Source organism: Helianthus annuus, chromosome 14, assembly GCF_002127325.2.
Source record: "Helianthus annuus cultivar XRQ/B chromosome 14, HanXRQr2.0-SUNRISE, whole genome shotgun sequence".
Lineage (NCBI taxonomy): Eukaryota > Viridiplantae > Streptophyta > Magnoliopsida > Asterales > Asteraceae > Helianthus > Helianthus annuus.
This window is the reverse complement of record NC_035446.2, coordinates 117,031,887-117,052,070: the sequence shown is the minus strand read 5'-3', so window position 1 is coordinate 117,052,070 and position 20,184 is coordinate 117,031,887. Positions and strand designations below refer to the sequence as shown.

Genomic DNA, 20,184 nt, shown 5'->3' with positions numbered 1-20,184 from the left:
TTTACACTCAATGCTTTCAAACCAATAGAAACGGAGCTTGCACCGGCTAACTAATCATTTAAATAGTTAAAAGGTTCAAGACTCAGATTCTATGAACAAGGTTCACCGATTTCGGGTTAAACTCTAAAACCGACATTCCGAACCGTTCACGGCCGGACTTGGGTGATTCCTGTTCGAGCCAAGGAAAACAAGTAGGAACGGAGGTTATCATAGTTCAACACGTTGTCAAGTTACCTTGAAAGGAATGACAAATAAACAAACAGCCAAGTGTTAGACGAAAGGCCGATCGGACACACCAGCCGATCGACCGGGCCAGCCGATCGGCTAGCACATGGCGTCTCACTTTTTCCAAACTTTTGAGGTATAGGATTGGCGAAGTAGTGTTCGATCGAATATGTCACTCGATTGGTAAACATTACTGTTCGGATCATGAGATACTATGCTTCAACACTTAATCGTTTTCACAACTCGTTCGTAGTAGGGAATGTCAGCCGATCGAACAGACTGTTCGATCGAGTGACATTCAGTGGAGGACCACTCCTGAAGTTCCTAGCCGATCGAGTAAGCTAGCCGATCGAGCGAACCGCTCGATCGACCGACTTGAAAGGTAGGAACACTTCAGTGTTCTCAAATACTGCAACGAAAACTTCAAAAGTTCAAATCCTCAAACACAAACACACCAGAGGAAGAAACAATCCACTCGAATGGTCCAGCCGATCGAGCCAACCGGCCGATCGAACAGGACTGTCCAAACAGATATACCAGCCGATCGAACGGGCCGTCCGATCGAACCTGCCGTTCGATCGACCAGCCCATTCGATCCATCCGTACTTGTTTTCTTTTCCGCGTTACTTATCGTCATGCTATCGAACTATTCAGGCTAATCTTACTCTCAGCGCTCCCTTCAATCCACAATCAATCACTGTGAGTATACTCGATCCCTTTTTGCTTTTAGCACTTTTGGGTGTTACATACGTTACCTATCAAATCACAATCAAACATAAACTATTTGAACGCTAACCGAATGCATGTGCTATTTGACTAAATGAATGCTGTTTATTATGTTTACACGTGGAATGCTATCTACCTGCCTTAGCAACATAGTACTATATTTTGGACTCAGCACCCGTTCACACGGGGGTTGTTAAGGACAAATACTTGCACGAATTACGGTGGTAATCATGTATTGCGAACCGTCTCGGACGGTCAACCCGCAGTCGTTGGTATCGATGGTCCCATGTCGATAATTAACATGCATCGTTTTCCTCTGCGTACGTGCCTGGTTATGCGTAAACTATTCGAACTCTATTTGCTATTACTAAACTTGTGTGCTCACCTTTACATTTTATGTATTGACTTTATTTTAACGTATGTGACAGGTAATTAGGATGCTTACTTGCTAGGAAAGCGAGGCTTGAATAAGTTTCTAGAAGCCCCCAACAAATAGTTGTCTGCCAAGAACAAGCGTCTAAGGCATAGTTGTCTCTAGATCTTGTCCTCTGGCATTACAGCCAGAAAGTCAACAGAATAGGGGTCTAGAAGCAGATAAACAATTGTTGTAATAATATTTGAATCTGAGTTGTCGGAACAGAATTACTTGTTTAGTTGTTATCTGTAATAATATGTTTGTTTATTCGGGATACGGTATGGGACGTATCTTTAACTGGATTATATAAATAGTTGTTATGGAAATTTCTGAACAATCTATTTCGCTCAGTGCCGCGCCCCGATGATTCCGCCATCGGTTGCGGTGTGACAGCTGTGGTGGTGGTGGTGGTAGTGGTGGTAGCGTAACCCTACCCGACCCCCGGCCGGACATGTTTGCCGGGTCTAGACTTATATCATCGTTTTTTTAAATGTGCATATGTTATTTTTATTAACTAATATTATTATATTTACTATTTTTAACAATATATTTTCGGATATCGGGTCTAATGCTATAACTGTATGTTTTATTAACAGGATATCGAAAGTCTGTGTTTTGATGGTGGTGGTAGCGTAATCCTTATGGAGAAGTACACTGCGTTCATATTTCAGATTCAAACGCTTAACTGCGTTCGTATTCCAGATTCATGCACTGGAATGTCCTGGAACGTCAACCAACGACAATGCTTCTGCGTCAGCAATCTCGAGGGAGAACTCCTTCTGTATGGATTGGTTCTTCAAGCTGTGGAACTGGTTACTGAGAATTCTTCTGCAACAACGAGGGGGGGCCAGATCAGGTCGGAGGTTCTTCATGTGGTAATGGGGAAGCGGAAAGCACGTTTACCGTGGAACGCATCCTTAAACTTGATAGCAACAATATGGTGACCGAATAGAGATCTGAATGACCGATACAGTTTGCAAGAATTTAAGAATATGTAACAGTTAGCGATTTAGGGTTTAGGGTTTAGTCTTTACATTTTGTATTAAAATGACATGTTTTGTGTATTAATATAAAACGATGTTTCGTGTATTTATTGCGTTATGGTTAATAAATGACAAGTGAAAAATAATTAAAGACATAACAATAATTGATAAATAAAAAATTTGACATTTTATAATACAGATAATTCATTTCATAAAATATCGTCATTGGTCAAAAACCCTACCCGACCCCCGGCCCGACCCGTTTGCCGGGACTAGATATAACATCGTTTTTTTTAAATGTGCATATGTTTTATTATTATTATTATTATTATTTATATTATTATTATTGTTGTTATTATTATTATTGGTCAATGAGCAACTCAATATGTGCATATGCTTTATTATTACTACTACTACTGCTACTACTGCTGCTACTGCTGCTGCTGCTCCTGCTCCTGCTCCTGCTGCTACTCCTGCTCGTCCTGCTACTCCTGCTCCTCCTGCTACTGCTGCTGCTAGCTGCTGCTCCTACTGCTCCTTACTCCCTACTGCTGCTCCTGCTGCTGCTGCTGCCGCTGCCTGTGCTGCCGCTGCTTGTGCTGCCGCTGCCGCCGCCACGACCACTACCACTACGACTACCACTACCACTACCACTACCACTACCACTACCACTACCACTACCACTACTACCACTACCACTACCACTACCACTACCACTACCACTACCGCTACCACTACCACTACCGCTACCACTACCACTACGCTACCGCTACCGCTACCGCTACCGCTACCGCTGCCGCTGCCGCTGCCGCTGCAACTGCCGCTGCCACTGCCACTACCACTACCACTACCACTACCACTACTATTTATTATTGTTATTATTTTTATTATTATTATTTATTATTAATTTAATAAATTTTATGTTATAATTAATTTAATAAATTTTTCGGTTTTAATTAATTTAATAAATTTTCTGATTTAATTAAGATTAAAAAAGAAAAAAAACCCAAAAAATGCAAAAAAAAACCGCCTCTACACCTGAATCGAACTCGTGATCTTTCCCTTAAATGTACCCGTCCCTTCCATTGGGATAAGTGTCTCACCCATTAATCATCCCGATTATTAATTTTCATATACTTAGTTCCAGAGATTAAAAAGGAAAAAAATATATCCGCCCCTTATTGCCCTATACGCCCCTCAATGATTCAAAAACAGCTTTTCAAGTCTGACTAAATGGAGAATATATCTAAAAGTTCTTAACCCCACACACTAATACACCAAAAACACACACACAGTCTCTCTCGTATCGCTCGATCCGAATGTATCAACCTATACGGTCCAAATTTTCATAAAAGGTCAGTGTATTATTTCATCTTTCCTTTGTCTATTTTTGTTTTTTTTTTAAATTTTCGCCGGTGGTGGGTGGTGTTTGATGGTTTTCGTGGTGGTGTTTCACGGTGAGGGTTATAGATTAGTTTAGGATGTAGATAAAGGTCACCGGAATAGTTGAGGATGGTGACCGGATAAGTTGGGGATGGTGACCGGAATAGTTGGGGATGGTGACTGGATAAGCGACGGGGGATATGGTTTGGGTTATAGATTAGTTTAGGATGTAGATAAAGGTTGACACAAAAGAAATAGATGAAAACGAATCCGATTAGCGGTTCCGGGGTTACCGGAAACCTGCCGGAATCCCGCCGGAATCTCACCGGTAAAGCAGTTTTGAAAGTTTTAAGGACTTGACAATGTGGTGTCTAATAGTTTTCAACTTGACAATAATAGTCCTTCTGGTCCTTCACTTTCTTAAACTTTATTTACTACAAATCTTAAATTTAAACATTAAAATTGTAAAAAGTTTTTATAGAAATTATTTTGTTTTCTAAATTTATTTAATATTTCTGGAAAAATTAAATGTAAGTTATAAAAAAAAAAATTAACTCGAAAGGTTTATTGAAGAATAATGTGTTACAAATAAAATAAACGAATACGAAAAATATCGTGTTAAAATTATTTGCGTTTTATTCGGCATTAATTGTCGATTAGTTATTTAGTTATGTCTTATTTGGCGTGAAGTGTTGATTATTCGGTTGTTATAATATGACACGTATTATATATAATTTTTGCATATATGTCGTCAGACGAGGAGGAGTTTGGTGCGGGACAAGTGCCTGGATTCGATGAGATGGCCGGGGGTGATTGTTTGGGTATTCCCTATATGGACTACCGGAACAATTCTAGGGAGTATAAACGTTTTAACAGGTTGCGACAAATGAAGGTGGGGCGACAGAGGTCGTTGTCATGGGAAGCTTTACGGGAGGTCAGGGAGGAGGAGAGAGCCCGGGGTTTGATTAGGGAGAATTCCCCGTGGGATCGCATGTTTTCGGTGGCGGCTGGGCCGTCTTATAGGACCATGATGGTGGAGTTTCTGTCCACATTCGTGTTTCGTCCATGGCCGGCTGACCGGCCCAATTCGGATATGGACGATCCGAACGTGGAACCACCGCCTGCCAAGGTATCTTTCTGTTTGTTCGGGCAGCGACAAAATATGTCGCTGCATCAGTTTGTTGTTGCCACCGGGTTCTATACCGATGATGAGTTGGATCAGGACATCTATACTACCGCGATTTGGGCTACGCCTGATGATCAGTTGTTTGCTTGGTTATGTCCTGAACCCTTCGGTAAGAAGGCCCGAGTTTCTGCGATTCCTGACCCACTCGTTCGCTACATACACCGCTGCATTGCCACATCGATCTCTGCGCGTGGCAAAAGCAACGAGTGGGTCACGAAGGTGGATCTGTTCTTTCTGTACTGCTTATATACGGGCACACCGTGTGGCCTCCATCGCTGTCTGGCGGAGTATTTCGCCTCGTACGGCAAACGGCAGAGGCGTAGCCGTTTGATTGGAGGGGCGTTTATCATGCGTATTGCCCAGCATTACGGCCTGTATTTCCCATTCCTTGAGGATATGTCGGCCCCAGCACCACACGAGCCCTTAGATCTTAGGACGATGAGAGGGATGAAGATTGCGGTGAACTTTCCGGATCTCGGGCATCGGTTTGTTGACGATCACCAACAGATTTTGAACCCCAACCGATAGTCCACCAGGCACTGCTCAAGGCTGGGGAGGTGGAGATGCCGCATATTGCTGATGTGCCTGTTATGGATGGAGACATGGAGCCTCAGGTTGACCAGGGGCATCCGCAGGAGCCGCCACAGATTCCACAACGCGTTTATCATGCAGTGTGGTTGCCTCAGTCCACCCAACGTCTCCTTGAGAGGCTGGTGGCGGGTCAGGATTTCATTAAATAAGATACAAATAAACTTTCTTTTATCAGAAACTTTCTTTTTAGATGTCAAAATTTTTCTTTCTGATAAACTAAAGTTCATTTATCTTTGTTTAACTCCCTTTTTTTGTGTTTTTTATATCCTTTTCTACACCTCTTTTTATACTAGAAAAAAAATACTAATAATAATAATAATAATAATAATAATAATAATAATAGTAATAATAATAATAAAAGTAATGAAAATAAAAGAAAATTAATAAATGTACTACATACTTTATTTTTTTTATTTAGATCTGCCAAAAAAAATTTCTTTTTTTTTTACCTTTGGCAGATTAAAGAATTAGAAGCTTGATTTTTTTTTTCTTTCTCAGTCTTCATATTTAGTGCTTCTGGGACGGTTCGTCGGTTGGTTCGTGTTGACGTAATTATTTCTAAGTAACTTAAAATGAGTTTTAAATATAATAAACATGCAAAACCTTTTTGCTACTGATATGTTATGAAAAATAAATTATTTTGACCATTCAAAGCTGGTCAAAATCTAAGAATCACTTAAACTTCGAAATTATCATATTTATCGACTTTTACGCTAAACAAGTGCATAGTATCGTTCTAAACCATATTTAGCACTCAAGACTCATTACCTACTGACTTTATAAATTATGTTAATTATTTTTACAGTAGGTATTAGTCATGAACTCAGAATTCCAAATAAGTCCCTAAAACTATGTGTGAAATGACCAAAATGCCTCTACGGAGCATAGTTTGGCCATAAATCATAAACCACACATATGTTTGACATCCTACTGATATAATATCATAAATTAAATATTTTCACAAATTGTTTATGACCAGAACTTCAGTTTACATACAAACCTCTTTTATAAACCTTAAAACGACCAAAATGCCCTTGTGAGGCTTAAATTGGTTTTAAAATTCTTATGGGCATATATTACTGATGTCACAACATATTTTAAGCATAATAACATATGGAAGTTGTATATGACTCATCCGGTTACCCGTTTATGCTCATACACGCTTAGTTCGGTTTATGTGACTAGTTTGCATAAATTAACCGAAACGTGTTTAACCTTGTCATTTAAACCTCAATATCCAGAATGCATTTAGTTTACCCATATTATACAAGTCTTCATACTTTTTGGGTCTAAATTACATTCCATTCCGGTCTTCGCTTAATCTAGCGTTTCGTACCGTAAATCATTCTTTAAACTAACCGGTCTAAGTCCTCGACTTAAATGAGACCCGTTAGTATTCTAATAGGTTAATATTACCTTCATTCCAGACTAGGGAGCCCCAGTAGAAGATACCTTCACAAAGTCTTAGTAAATATATGGCTGAGTAGAAATTCTTGCATTTAAAACTCAGGTAAATACTTTTAACTTATTTTCCCTTATACGGGCTTGGGATACGACAAATTATTACCGCTTGGTCGGGTATGGGATCATGGTTGGATTGTGATTAATAAATCTGCATAACCCGTTTTAATCCGTTTTGTTTGATAACATAAACATTGGGGGTTAACGACCGTGTCCTGGATATCCATGGCTCATTTAAGTTACTAATGGCCACGACCTATGCACGGGGTGTAGGCATACACCCGACAGATGCAAATGCAAAAATATAAAAAAAATTACCCACAAGTTGGGGATAACTCCTTTGTGGGTTTTATAGGTGGCGTGCCAGTTAATCATGCCCCGGTTTTTAAACCGGGCCCCAAGTGTATGACAAACATGTAATTCTGTATACAAGATTATAAATGTAATTGTCTCAAGTTATAAGAGATTTTTCATGCCATGTGCACCTAAACCAATTTTCATAAACTTTTTTCAAAAGAGTCAGTTAATTGTATTTACCAGTGTAAACTGACGTATTTTCAAAAGACTATGTGACAGGTACCTCGCGTAATAGGCTAGAGCTACTTGGTGTTTAATAAGAGGATCTTGCAAGTCCTTAGATGCCTTAAAGTCTATGGAACTCCGTTTTATATTTTTATTTAAAGATCCGCCTGTGGATCCTTTACAACCGTCTGTATATTCTTTTATTCGTACTTTGAACATTTGGGTTGTAATAGTAATTTACCTTCCAAGCCTTCCGCTGTGCTATAAGTGTGTTTAATTGACTATGATGGTATCAACTACGTCACGATACTACCTATCGGGCCCACCGGATTATGTGGAAATATCGAGGTATGACAGGTTGGTATCAGAGCTAACATTGAGTGAATTAAACACTAGCCTTTTGTGTTTAATCTCAATGACACAATAGCACATTCCTTAGCCTTCCATGTCTAGGCAAATGACCTAGGAATAATCTTGATCTTTATTTAGTTTATATATATTGGTTTTTCTTGTTTTTGACAGGTTCAAACATAGAAGATGCCACCACGAGTTAGAAGAGGAAAAGGCAAGGGTGCTATGAGAGGAGGACCATCTAGCCAGGCGAGGCCTTCACACCGCCGCACCCCATCAGCATCTTTTAGCTCTGATCCTTATGATAATCGGAGACATTCGCTGGAACCCGCTAGGCGATCTGTCTCGTTAAGCACTTCGCCATCTTACCACCACTCCTTTGGGCCACAGCAACCGCAAGAGCCCCAACACTCATAACATTTGCAGATTTCGCTGCATCATATCATTCTCATCATTCTTCTCACCTTTCTCACCAATCTCACCACTCCTATTCCCAGGGTCACTTTGACCCTAACGATTACATCAACTCACCAGCAGGTCATAACCTGTTGGGTCCTGAATATCTCTTCTCTGAAGATATGGATATGGATGAAGATCCAGATCCAGCAATGCCACCTTCTGGGACGCCCACGTGTCCCATCGATATTTCAAGTGGTTCGTCCTTTGCGGATCTCCCTACCAAGGTCCTGATGAGTATGCCGAATGGTGGGGACAGTGGAAATTTGAAAACACTCCTTCCTACCACAACACCCCACCACACCCTCCATCAGAGGAGCCACACTTTCAAGCGGTGACACCACCACCATTACCAGCAGAGGAACACCCTCCGCCACCACCAAAATGACCAAGGCGGAGGAGAAACGCAGGCATGTCCGTGCGAGGGGGCCCAGAATTTAGCTCCCCTCAAGCTTTTAGCAACTATCCTCCCATCCCTGAAGATCCACAAATGGATGGACCTTCAAATGTTGTGTCGGAAATTGACATCACACCGGCCACCTTTGCACCACAACCACCTCCGATGGGTTTCGAAAACCCTATCCCTACATACCCAGATATGACTGGGTATAACCCGTTCGAGCCACAAGCTCCTACAGGTTATAACTACCAACCACCTGCTTACGACCCATACGTCGAAGCGGTCACTTATAATGCTCTCTATCCTTCACCTTTCCCACCTGTATACCTAACTGGGTATCCTATCTATGGGTATCAATACCCTCCACCCAATCACAGCCATAACCTCAACCTCCACCCCAACAATAACTAGAAATTTTACAAAGGGTGCAAAATGTTGAACGTAGGGTGGATAGAGGTGAGAGAAAGACCAATAAGTTTCTTAAGGGTCTCGCAAAGTTTATCAAGGGAAAAAGGAATGACGATTGAAGATTTTTATCTTGTATTTGTTATTCTAAATTAAGTCCATGTGTGGACATTTTCTTTTAGTGTTAGTCCCTACGTGCACATTATCTTTATGTAATAGTCCCTGCGAGGACTTGTTTTCTTTTTAGTCCCCGCGTGGACAATTTATGTTAGTTAAAAGACCCGTTTAGGGTAGTTTTGTAATCGTTAGTATTATCAATGAAAAATTTCTTTTGGAATTTATATTTTATCATATACACGTATATTACTTACATCATTCACAAACAATCATTTCAATTTCTATTGATCTGCGAAGAAATTCCAAAAGATCTTCTTAAGACAATAAATCCTTGTTAACATCCAGAACATGTTAACACTCCTGACAATGTGGCTTGAGAAACCACACTAGTCATCAAAGTACTAGGATTCTTTCAAGCCTTTACATAGCCTAAATGATCAATATGAATCATGGCTAATATCATCAAATATGATGTCCATATTAAAACATCCATTAGTGATGTTATTCATTTTGCCTACAAACTAAACTATATCGTTTTCTTATCAATGACAGTTGTAGTTTATGACTCTCTGTCAAAAGGTGAAGAACTATGTTCAAACCTTAAAGCCCTCGATCTAATAAGATCTTGGCTTACATTTCAAACTGTCCAAGTGACAATGCCTTTCGTGCCATATTATAAATGTCCTTCGAGACGAGCATTCGTGCTATATACGACAATGACAGCTGTAACATATGTTCCCTTGTCCAATATATATAAAGGATTATATCCTGTTTAAATGCCTTTGATGGTTCAATTGTAACCTAGGCTAATTGTAATAAAATAATTTCAAAATACACTTTCCTCAGAAATACTAAACCTATTAGCCTATATGGATTATTCACACCACTGCTAGTTAATCATCAAATACGCTGATTCGCTATATGACAACTAAACAAATTATTATTACTTGGTATATAACATTCAAAGCCTCACCATGGCTGGTTCAGACGAGGCACACATGATACGTGGTCGAAAACCGGTGTTCGTATTTGTTTAAACATATGTTTTTACATGGTTTTTAATTCCAAGTAGCCTACTTTTAATTAAAATTGTGTTTCGCAGGTTTAATGAAGTTTAAGGAGCTATTTGGGAGCTTTATGGACCACCGGGACAAAAAACAGACCATCGGGACGTGAAACGGGTCAACCGGGAGCAAGATACGTGAAAAACGGGAACCACAAATTGTCGGCACCGTCGCCGACGCCCATATGGGCCGCCGCCGACGCATCGTAAAAAGTTCCGTTGCGTAAAAAGTCTCGTATACAGCAGATTTGACCGTCGGACGAAAGTGGGAGTGGCACAAGGCGTTGCCGATGCCACTCTTGGTCGTCGGCGATGGTCTTCAGTTGTGTGTATCGTGAAATCTTTGCTTTGGACGACTTGGAACGGGATTTAACACATCTTTGACCAAGAAAACAACGGTTACATATTGTTTTGAAGGGGGAATTAGTCTAAAGAGCCTAGGTTCATATCTTATCTTCATCTAATCCAGATCTAACACATCCCTAATCAACCCATCATCCCTAACCTTCATCTCTAACCTCTAAACCCTAACTGTTCTACATCATCTCTAAACTAATCGATTCCACCATCATCTTCATCCTTCCACCCTCACCTTCAAACCCTAACCTCCATACTTCATCCAAGACTCAAGGTCATGGCTCGGAGTTCGTGCTCGTCATCCGGTGATCGCGTCTCTTCATCCATGAACGGCTAGTATCGTCGGTTTCACCCCGGTGTAGATTTTTGTAAGATTTTCTAGGGTTTATGCATTTGTATTTTGATTCGATTTTGTGACAAATGGTTTAGTAATTGAAACCTTTGATAATTGTCTTGCATTTGTTTCGAATTCGTAAATTGTTGAGTGATGATAAAATTTGACTTTGCGAAATGGTTATGTGCAATTATGCCTTATCTTAGGTTAGGATTTACATGTCCGAGGTAATGAAGTGCATTGTGGTCCGTTGTCTATGACGTAGATAGCAATTGGCACCTAAGTTTCGTGACAAAAATCCGTTAATCACTATATGCAATTGAATCAAGTTAAAACATGTAGGAACCCTAGGTCTTACAATTATCGAACAGGGTGTGATCTGTATTCTAATTTCTTTTTCAACCTTTTACTTTAGTTTACAATTTTAGTTAATCACACATTGTTTTAAGAATAACATCAATTTGCCGGTTCACTCCGATTTATTTTCAAAACCAAACAAACAAATAAAATTAGCAATCTTCATAATCACTTTGTACATTATTTGTAAACAATCTAACAAATCGAACAGGTCGTGTGATACTGACCACATGCTCTTCGTGGATACGATACCCGACTTACCCTAGCTACCTAGGTTTAATTGGGTTTTTGACTGATCGGGATGACACGGTCACGTCAACACAGTCACCCAGTTGATGGGAATAATGCTACAAGACTGAATATCACTGGCGCTGAGTTACAAGCCATGATAGACACAGCCGTTACAAAAGCTGTGGATAAAGTACTAAAGGAGTCGAGTGATGCTCATTCGAAAACTCATTCTAAATCCCTTTCAAAACCGCATACATCAAAGAAAGATGAATCTGAACATTCATCCACTCAGAAAAGTGAACCACACAAGCAGATTGTGTTTGGTCAGGCACCACGTTTCAACAAAGGTTGTACCTACAAGTATTTCGTCTCTTGCAAACTGAGAGACTTTACTGGAGAGAAAGGAGCCATCGACTGCATGAAGTGGCTCGACGAAATGGAAACATTAGTGGATATAAGTGGTTGTACTAAGGAGGATGTGGTTAAATTCGTTTCGTAGTCATTTGAGGGCGATGCCCTAAGTTGGTGGAAGGCTCTGGTTCAATCCACCAGAATGATTCCTCTGTACAACCTTTCTTGGGCCAAGTTTGTTGAGTTGGTTAAAGAAACATACTGTCCACAACATGAAGTGGAGAAAGTTGAAACTGATTTCTTGACCTTAGTCATGAAGGATCTGGACTGCAGAACATATGTTACCAGTTACAATTCTATGTCCAGACTTGTCCCTTACTTGGTCACTCCTGAACCAAAGCGCATCGTGCGTTTCATAGGTGTTCTAGCCCCTGAAATCAAAGGAAATGTCAAGGCTTCAAAGCCTACCACCTACAAGTCAGCTGTGGACCTCTCCTTGTCCCTTACACTTGATGTGATAAGGAGTAGGTCTAGAAAGACCTCAGATGAAGGGAAGAGGAAGAGAAAAGATGAACAATCCCACCATTCCAACAAGAAAAAGAAAGGAAATTTTGGGTTCAAAAAGAACCCCAATCAATCGGGTGAGAATCCCTTGTGCAAGACTTCAGACAAGAGGCATTTTGGGAAGTGCACCAAAGATCCACAAACTAAGCCCCGTGGGATCTGCAAAAAAAGGGGCACAAGTCGTTGGAATGTAGGAATCTGAAGGATGCAACCTGTTATGGTTGCAATGAAAAGGGGCATATCAAGACGAACAGCCCAAAGAATGCAAAGAAGCCTGAGGAGGCTAAGAAATCGAATGCAAGGGTATTCCAAATGAATGCCAAAGAAGCAATGAAGGACGACAAAGTTATAACAGGTACCTTCCTCATATACGATGTTTATGGTAGAGTTTTATTTGATTCAGGTGCAGATAAGTCCTTTGTAGACCTTAAGTTTCGTAAACTGTTAAATCTGCCTATTAAAACTCTAGATACTAAATATGAGGTAGAACTCGCTGACGGTACCTTAGAAACTGCTTCGACTCTTCTTGATGGATGTTTTATATCCATTAAGAATCATCCGATCCCGTTATCTCTTTTGCCGATGAAATTGGCAGGGTTTGATGTAGTTTTAGGCATGGATTGGTTATCACATAACCAAGCCCAAATTGCCTGCGATAAGAAACTAGTCAACATCTAAACCCCATCTGGTGAATCGATCACCATTCAAGGAGATACGCACTGTGGATTGCCTGATAATGTGTCCATACTTAAGGCATCCAAGTGCTTAAAAAGCGGATGTGTCATCTACGTGGCACAGGTAACAATGGACGAGCCAAAACCAAAGATAGAAGACATTCCAATCATTTCTGAGTACCCAGATGTCTTCCCTGATGAACTAACTGGATTCCCTCCTAAGAGGCAAGTGGAGTTCAGGATCGACATCATGCCTGGGGCAGCACCGATTGCACGAGCTCCTTATCGCTTAGCACCAACCGAGATGAAAGAACTGAGAACCCAATTGGACGAACTTCTGGAAAAGGGTTTTATACTACCCAGCTCGTCACCTTGGGGAGCACCCATTTTGTTTGGGAAGAAGAAGGATGGTTCAATGCGTCTATGCATTGATTACTGCGAGCTAAATAAAGTAACAAACAAGAACCGCTACCCATTGCCCAGGATCGACGATCTGTTTGATCAGCTTCAAGGGGAAAGCTTCTTTTCAAAGATTGATCTAAGGTCAGGGTATCATCAACGTAAATTTAAAACTGAAGATGTGCCCAAAACCGCATTCAGAAAGAGGTACGACCAATTTGAGTTCTTAGTGATGCCTTTCGGGCTCACTAACGCACCCGCAACATTCATGGACCTCATGAATCGAGTTTGCAAGCCATACCTGGATAAGTTTGTCATTGTCTTTATAGATGACATACTTATTTATTCTCGTAATCAGGTTGATCATGAGAAACATCTTAGGTGCATCTTAGGACTTCTACAACAGGAGAAGCTTTACGCTAAATTCTCCAACTGCGAATTCTGGCTTCGCGAAGTCCAATTCCTTGGACATGTTGTGAGCAAGCGTGGTATCCAAGTGGATCCCGCTAAAATAGAAGCAATCATGAACTAGGAAGCACCTAAGACACCTACTGAAATTCGCAGCTTCTTGGGATTAGCAGGATATTACAGAAGATTTATCGAAAACTTCTCAAGAATAGCCGCCCCTCTAACTACTTTGACCCGCAAGAATGTAAAATTTAATTGGGGTCCTAAACAGCAGGATTCCTTTGAGATCCTCAAGCAGAAGTTGAGAAACACTCCTGTACTAACCTTGCCTGAAGGTATAGATGAGTTTGTTGTCTACTGTGATGTTTCGCACACTAGCATAGGTTGTGTACTTATGCAAAGAGGCAAGGTGATTGCCTACGCATCACAACAATTGAAGGTGCACGAAAAGAATTACACCACGCATGATCTGGAGTTGGGTGCCTTTGTATTTGCACTAAAGCTATGGAGACATTATTTGTATGGAACTAAATGTGTGATATATATTAAAACTTGAACGAAATGAACAGTAATGAATTTTTACATTTATTTAACCAGAAGGATCTCAACATGAGGCAACGCCATTGGATGGAAACTTTAAATGATTACGACTGCGAGATTTGCTACCATCCTGGCAAAGCGAATGTAGTCGCTGATGCATTAAGCCGAAAGGAAAGAGTCAAACCTATACGAATTAATGCCAAAAGTATTGAGCTTAGAAACAGTTTAAATGAGAAACTGTTTGTGACAACTGTCGATTTTCCATGTAATTCCGTACATGTTAAACAGTAATTTGTGCCTTAATGACTGTGCTTGATTTAAATTAATGACATGAATGATTTCTGATTATTGTCATATACATACAAGTGCATTACATGTTGCATAATTATTTACCATTATTGCATGCAACACATTATGATTCAAACGGTGCACAAAATAAAGTTAGCACAGTTATCAGAAAAACTAGAAGTACTGATGGGAGTTCAGTACTTAGACAGACATGATGTTAAGACACAGAATGAGCCCGAAACCAATAGCTACACTAGTATAGTGTGTAGGAAAGTAAGGATCATAAAACTGCCTTCCTAGTGATTGTTTAAGTGCCGGAAAGTGCCTAAAACTCACATAAACTGCAGAATTCTGCAATTTTCAGCAAAAAATCAGCATTTTAACTATACAATATAGTGCAGAATTATTGTTTAATGGTCCAAAATACCTTCCTAAGTGTCGGGAATCAAAACTGGCATAAAAGGGAACATAAAGCACACTAAACTGCGTAATTTAGCATCTTAACGAACCGGTAACCAACCGAACAACCGGACACTACCTGAAACACCAAATTTTCACTAGAAGCATTGTTTTATCATTTCCAAGCTATTTATGGTCACCGAACATTATAACACACCCTAAATCATTATATCACACATATAACACTAAACACATCACTTAGAATCTAACTAAATGATCTAACTAGCCATTACATCTCAACCACATACCCCCCCCCCCTTGGCGACGGTTTTGATGGGTGGACCCACTCATGATTTTCTAGAAATTGTTTATTTGATTTGTTGGTTCCTTGAGAAACATTAAGACCATTGGTTAAACACATGTTGGAAAATTATTATTAAAGACCACAAGTTCCTTCACTTCTCTCATTTTCACAATCATCAAACACCATCACTCCTCTCCCTCCTTCTCCCTCTCGGCCGTGAACCACCACACACACCACCATCACTTTCACTTCTTGTTCATCCATTCCAAAGTGATTCCAAGGTGCAAGAAGCAAGATTAAGGAGCTTGGAGCCATTGTAGTTTGAAGGACCCCTCTCTGGAGCCTTTATCCACCTTGTTTATCATCTTTGTTGGATCTGAGTTTCCTTTTGATTGTATTTTGTGTTTGAAGTTAAGATGAAAATGGATGAGTTGTGCAGCGGAATTAAAATGAAAACAAACTTTGCATACAATCAAATGAGAGTAATACTTTAATCAAACATCTTTTACACTATGAACCGAATGATTGAATTTAATTTCAACAACGATTACAAAGATAGATGTATGAATGCAAATTCCCCCTCAGCCCGAGCTCAGTAGTTTGTTCGTGCAAAGAAGACGAGTGATGTAAAGAGCTAATAGAACAGTACAAAGTACTGAACTATTTATAGGCACTTGCAAACTACTGAGCATCTTTGCTGACGTCACCATGAAAGTGACATCTAACCTCCTAACAAACTATAACCTCTGATCTATACAGACACTGCTTGGGTTAACTACTGCTTATACATTCTATTACAAAACAGACTTTAGAACAGCTGCTGCAACCTTCTACTGCTGTGAACCCAGCAGCACTTGTCCGGATCAGCAGTGCTTGACTCAAGGCAGTAGATTGAATCAGCAGGACTTTAGTCTTCCATCAGATCTTTAGTTGAGCAGCAGTTATGAGACAGCAGTTTGATAAGATCAGCAGATAGGAGGTCATCAGTAGTTGTAATCACTTTCAAGGGAAGAGATTTGTGTATCAGCATCTGCTTATTCAGAATCCACTGTTCTGATCCAGTTTTGGCTTTAATTATCTGTTCCTCTGGTAGGGTTCAATCCCAACAATCTTCATCATCTCGAGTTCTTCCCTAGCCCTTGTGCTAGTAGTAAGACCCTTATAACTTGATTTTACTTCTCTTTTGATTGGTAAAAAGATTATGTAAGTTGATAAACATAAAGATCATGAAGAAATAAGAAGATAATCTTTAACATAAAGCTCACTAACATAAGAATCTATGTTGTTTTAGTGTATGTGTATATCCTGATTGTTGATTTCTTGTGATTATGATGTTAATCATCATAAGAAACTTGCTAGATTGTGATTAAACACATGATCTAGCAAGTGAGAGGATGAATCTTGTAGGAATCAAAATGATCATCCTTTATGTTTCACATGAACTTGAATATGAAGATGATTTTATGTATGATGAAGTATGAAACATGTTATAAGTCTTGTAAAAGGATGATTATAAACAAATGACCACATTTTTAAGGGTAACTAAGCTTACTTAACAACATACTAAGTTACTACAAATTTTTACAAAACTTCAAGTTCATGATGTAGTGTAAATTGCATGATTTTGGCTCATGGTAAGTATGGATTGAATTGTTGATGATTGGTGATGATTTTAAAAGAAAATGATATGCTTGTTAAAGCATGGAAACCTCCATTTTTAAGGAGAAACTATGGCAAAATTTTTGTAGAATTTAAACACTTAGAAAAATATTTTTAAATAAGTGTTTATAAGTAAATTTAAACCATGGTTTTTCATATAAAAATTTGCCATAATTTTTGTTACAAAAATTACAAATATTGGAGGTTGGTTTTTGATAAATAAAAGTGACTAAGTATATATTTAGGAAAATATATTTAGAAGTCACAATTTGTGTGTTACTTGTATATTATGTGTATTAGTTATATTATCCTAGGACATGAAATAATATAACTTACCAAAATACCAAAAAATATAACACAAAATACTACCAAAACTCCAAGAAAACAAATATATAATTTATACCCGAATGATGGACAAACCGAACAAGGAATATGGATTACATATATATATATTCCGGAATTAAATTCATATATATATTTTGACAAATAAGTTACACGGTATTTTGGAAATCAAAGGAACGGAAATTATAATTTTTACAAGTGTTTCAAAATATATCATATTTTTGTCAAGTAGAAAATACATTATTTTTAATAGAGAAAAGATATATATATATATATATATATATATATATATATATTTTCTTGAATTATTAGAAGGTATATTATTTTTGGAAGAAAATATATATTTTCCTAAACAAATTTAGAATATATTATTTTTGGGTGAAAAATGAATTTATAAATATTTTCTAAGATAATCTTGAAAATATATTATTTTTTGAGGTTTATATGCAAATATAATTATTTTTGCCAATGAAGAATTATAGATGATTTTCTATTAAAAGTTTTCTTAAAATACATATATTTTAAGAATATAAATTGGTGATTTTTATTGATTAAAAATATTATTCCGGAAAATTAAATACAAAAATTAAGTATAAGAATACTTAATAAATACAATAAAAATGCGTATTTTCGTACAAATACACACCGGAATACGCCATCAATACTTGGCAAAATACACAAGACTAGAAATACACAAATACAAGTATACCCATCCTTGGGGAAATATTCATGGAAGGATTACAAGACAAAATAAGTTAAAATATATTATATTAACAAATATTCCAATAATTAATAAATATAATTTAAGTTAAAATATTATTATTTTAACCAATAATTATATACTTTCGAATAACATGAAGTACACCAAAGACGTAACTCAAAGGATGCTAAGTCATAACAACTAAAACTGAGAGTCGTTACACGACCTAGTCGTCTAATAAACCATAGCACGTGTGTAGGTAGTTGCACGACTTCGGGACAAGATCTTTGAGTTACACCGGATTACAGGACGCAAGATAGTGAGTTCATATCCCCCTTTTCTTTTAACTGTTTTCAGTTTTACAAATTCGGGGGTGAAATACATGTTACAAATGTTTCGATGATTACAAATGGTATGGTTAGCTAAGGAATGAACTGTTAGATCATGTGAATGGATAGGCGTTAACTTAAGACCATTAATCCTTGTATAAGGACTGAGGGCATGAGTGATAGATCTATTTGGGTGTTGCGAGCCCCACCCATGAGCCCGTGGGTTGGACCATGTGGTGACTATGTCGTTCCCGCCGAATGGCCCAGTACGAAATACGCAAAAGGATTGAGCCTTCCTACACCGTTGCACACATATTAATGTATTAGCTACACATTAATTGATCTGTTCATAGACGCTTTCATACCGGTTTACAAATACATACTTACAATGATTACAAGTTTACTACGAGCTCACATACAAAACCCATGAACTCGCTCAACTTTTGTTGATGTTTTCAAACTACATGTATTTCAGGGAATTGATGGATCTGGCGAAGGTTGAAAGTTTTCATGATGTGTCTACAATAAATGATGTCATCCGCACTTTGTAGGGTTTGACTTAGATAGTTTATCTTAGATAAGACATACAATTCAAAGCCTTGTTTTATCAATGTATTTTGTCGAGTCCTTTATGGAACTTAAACATTTGGTTGGCTTGTATTTTAAACTTGAAGTCTTGGTTTCGTATTAAACAATGTGGGATGTAATGTTTTGAAACTTAGTAATGGATGAACATCATGGTTTCTATCATATAGTTGTTTGATATAATTGAATGCAATGATATTAAGCAAGTCATACATAATACGCTTCCGCAAAAAGTCAGGGTGTGACAGTTTGATATCAGAGCTTCAATTGTAGCGAACTAGGATTCCTTCTCAAGTCTAGACTACAATCATTAGGGCTCTCTCACGAAAATATTTTTTACAAAATATTTTTCATTGCATTTACAAAACGCCAAGATCCATGGAACCAATATTTTACAAAGGAAAGACAAGAAACAGGAGCAAGGTCACAGTTGGTGGTTTAGTTTACACGGGGTAGACTAGTTAAGATAGAAAAGGTCTCACGTAGGATAACGTGAATACATGATTAAGTGATGATTGTCTTTGTTTACATACGCTGAGTGTTAGTTGTTAACATATGTGTTGTTATGATTATTATGTTACAGGCACCCATGTCTTCCTCTCAGAGCGGATTGTCTGACGCTCACGACCCTATGGCCATCGTTTCAGACGATGAGATCGTGCCTGAGCCGGAGATTTTCACGTCGGACACCGAGAGTGATCTAGAGATGCTGTCTGACGATGAGGATGACTTTCAGCCCTTCGCATTACTGGATTTTGGCGATGACGCACCTCTAGCTGATGGCATTCCTATTGAGGAAATTTTTTCCCTTCCCGCTCCTATTCATGATCACCTCAATATCGGTCATCCCGATGGTGAGCATATTGTTGCGCCTATTCTTGATCCAGTGCCTCTATTGGTCATTCCTCCTGAGGATTGGCCCTTCGATGACCTATTTGATGATGACGTTGATCTATTTTTGGATGGTCACCCAGCAGATGCATAGGGTGATGGGGAGGTTGACGACGTCGTTGTGCTAGATGTACCCCCTCTCGTCATACCCATTATTGAGATATCCTCCGACTCTAGCTTGCACTCAG

At 38.8% G+C, this 20,184-nt stretch overlaps 1 protein-coding gene across 1 annotated transcript; it reads left to right on the top strand.

The window, feature by feature from the left end:
* The first annotated feature begins 8,711 nt into the window (after positions 1 to 8,711).
* LOC110942592 (extensin-1-like) lies at positions 8,712 to 9,110 on the top strand. The gene has a single exon (XM_022184366.1). It carries the CDS (start codon positions 8,712 to 8,714, stop codon positions 9,108 to 9,110), a length of 399 nt encoding a protein of 132 aa, XP_022040058.1.
* The last annotated feature ends 11,074 nt before the right edge of the window (positions 9,111 to 20,184 follow it).

Bases quoted from the DNA above. Each gene is read 5' to 3' on its own strand.
- LOC110942592 (XM_022184366.1), top strand. From the start codon at position 8,712: ATGTCCGTGCGAGGGGGCCCAGAATTTAGCTCCCCTCAAGCTTTTAGC.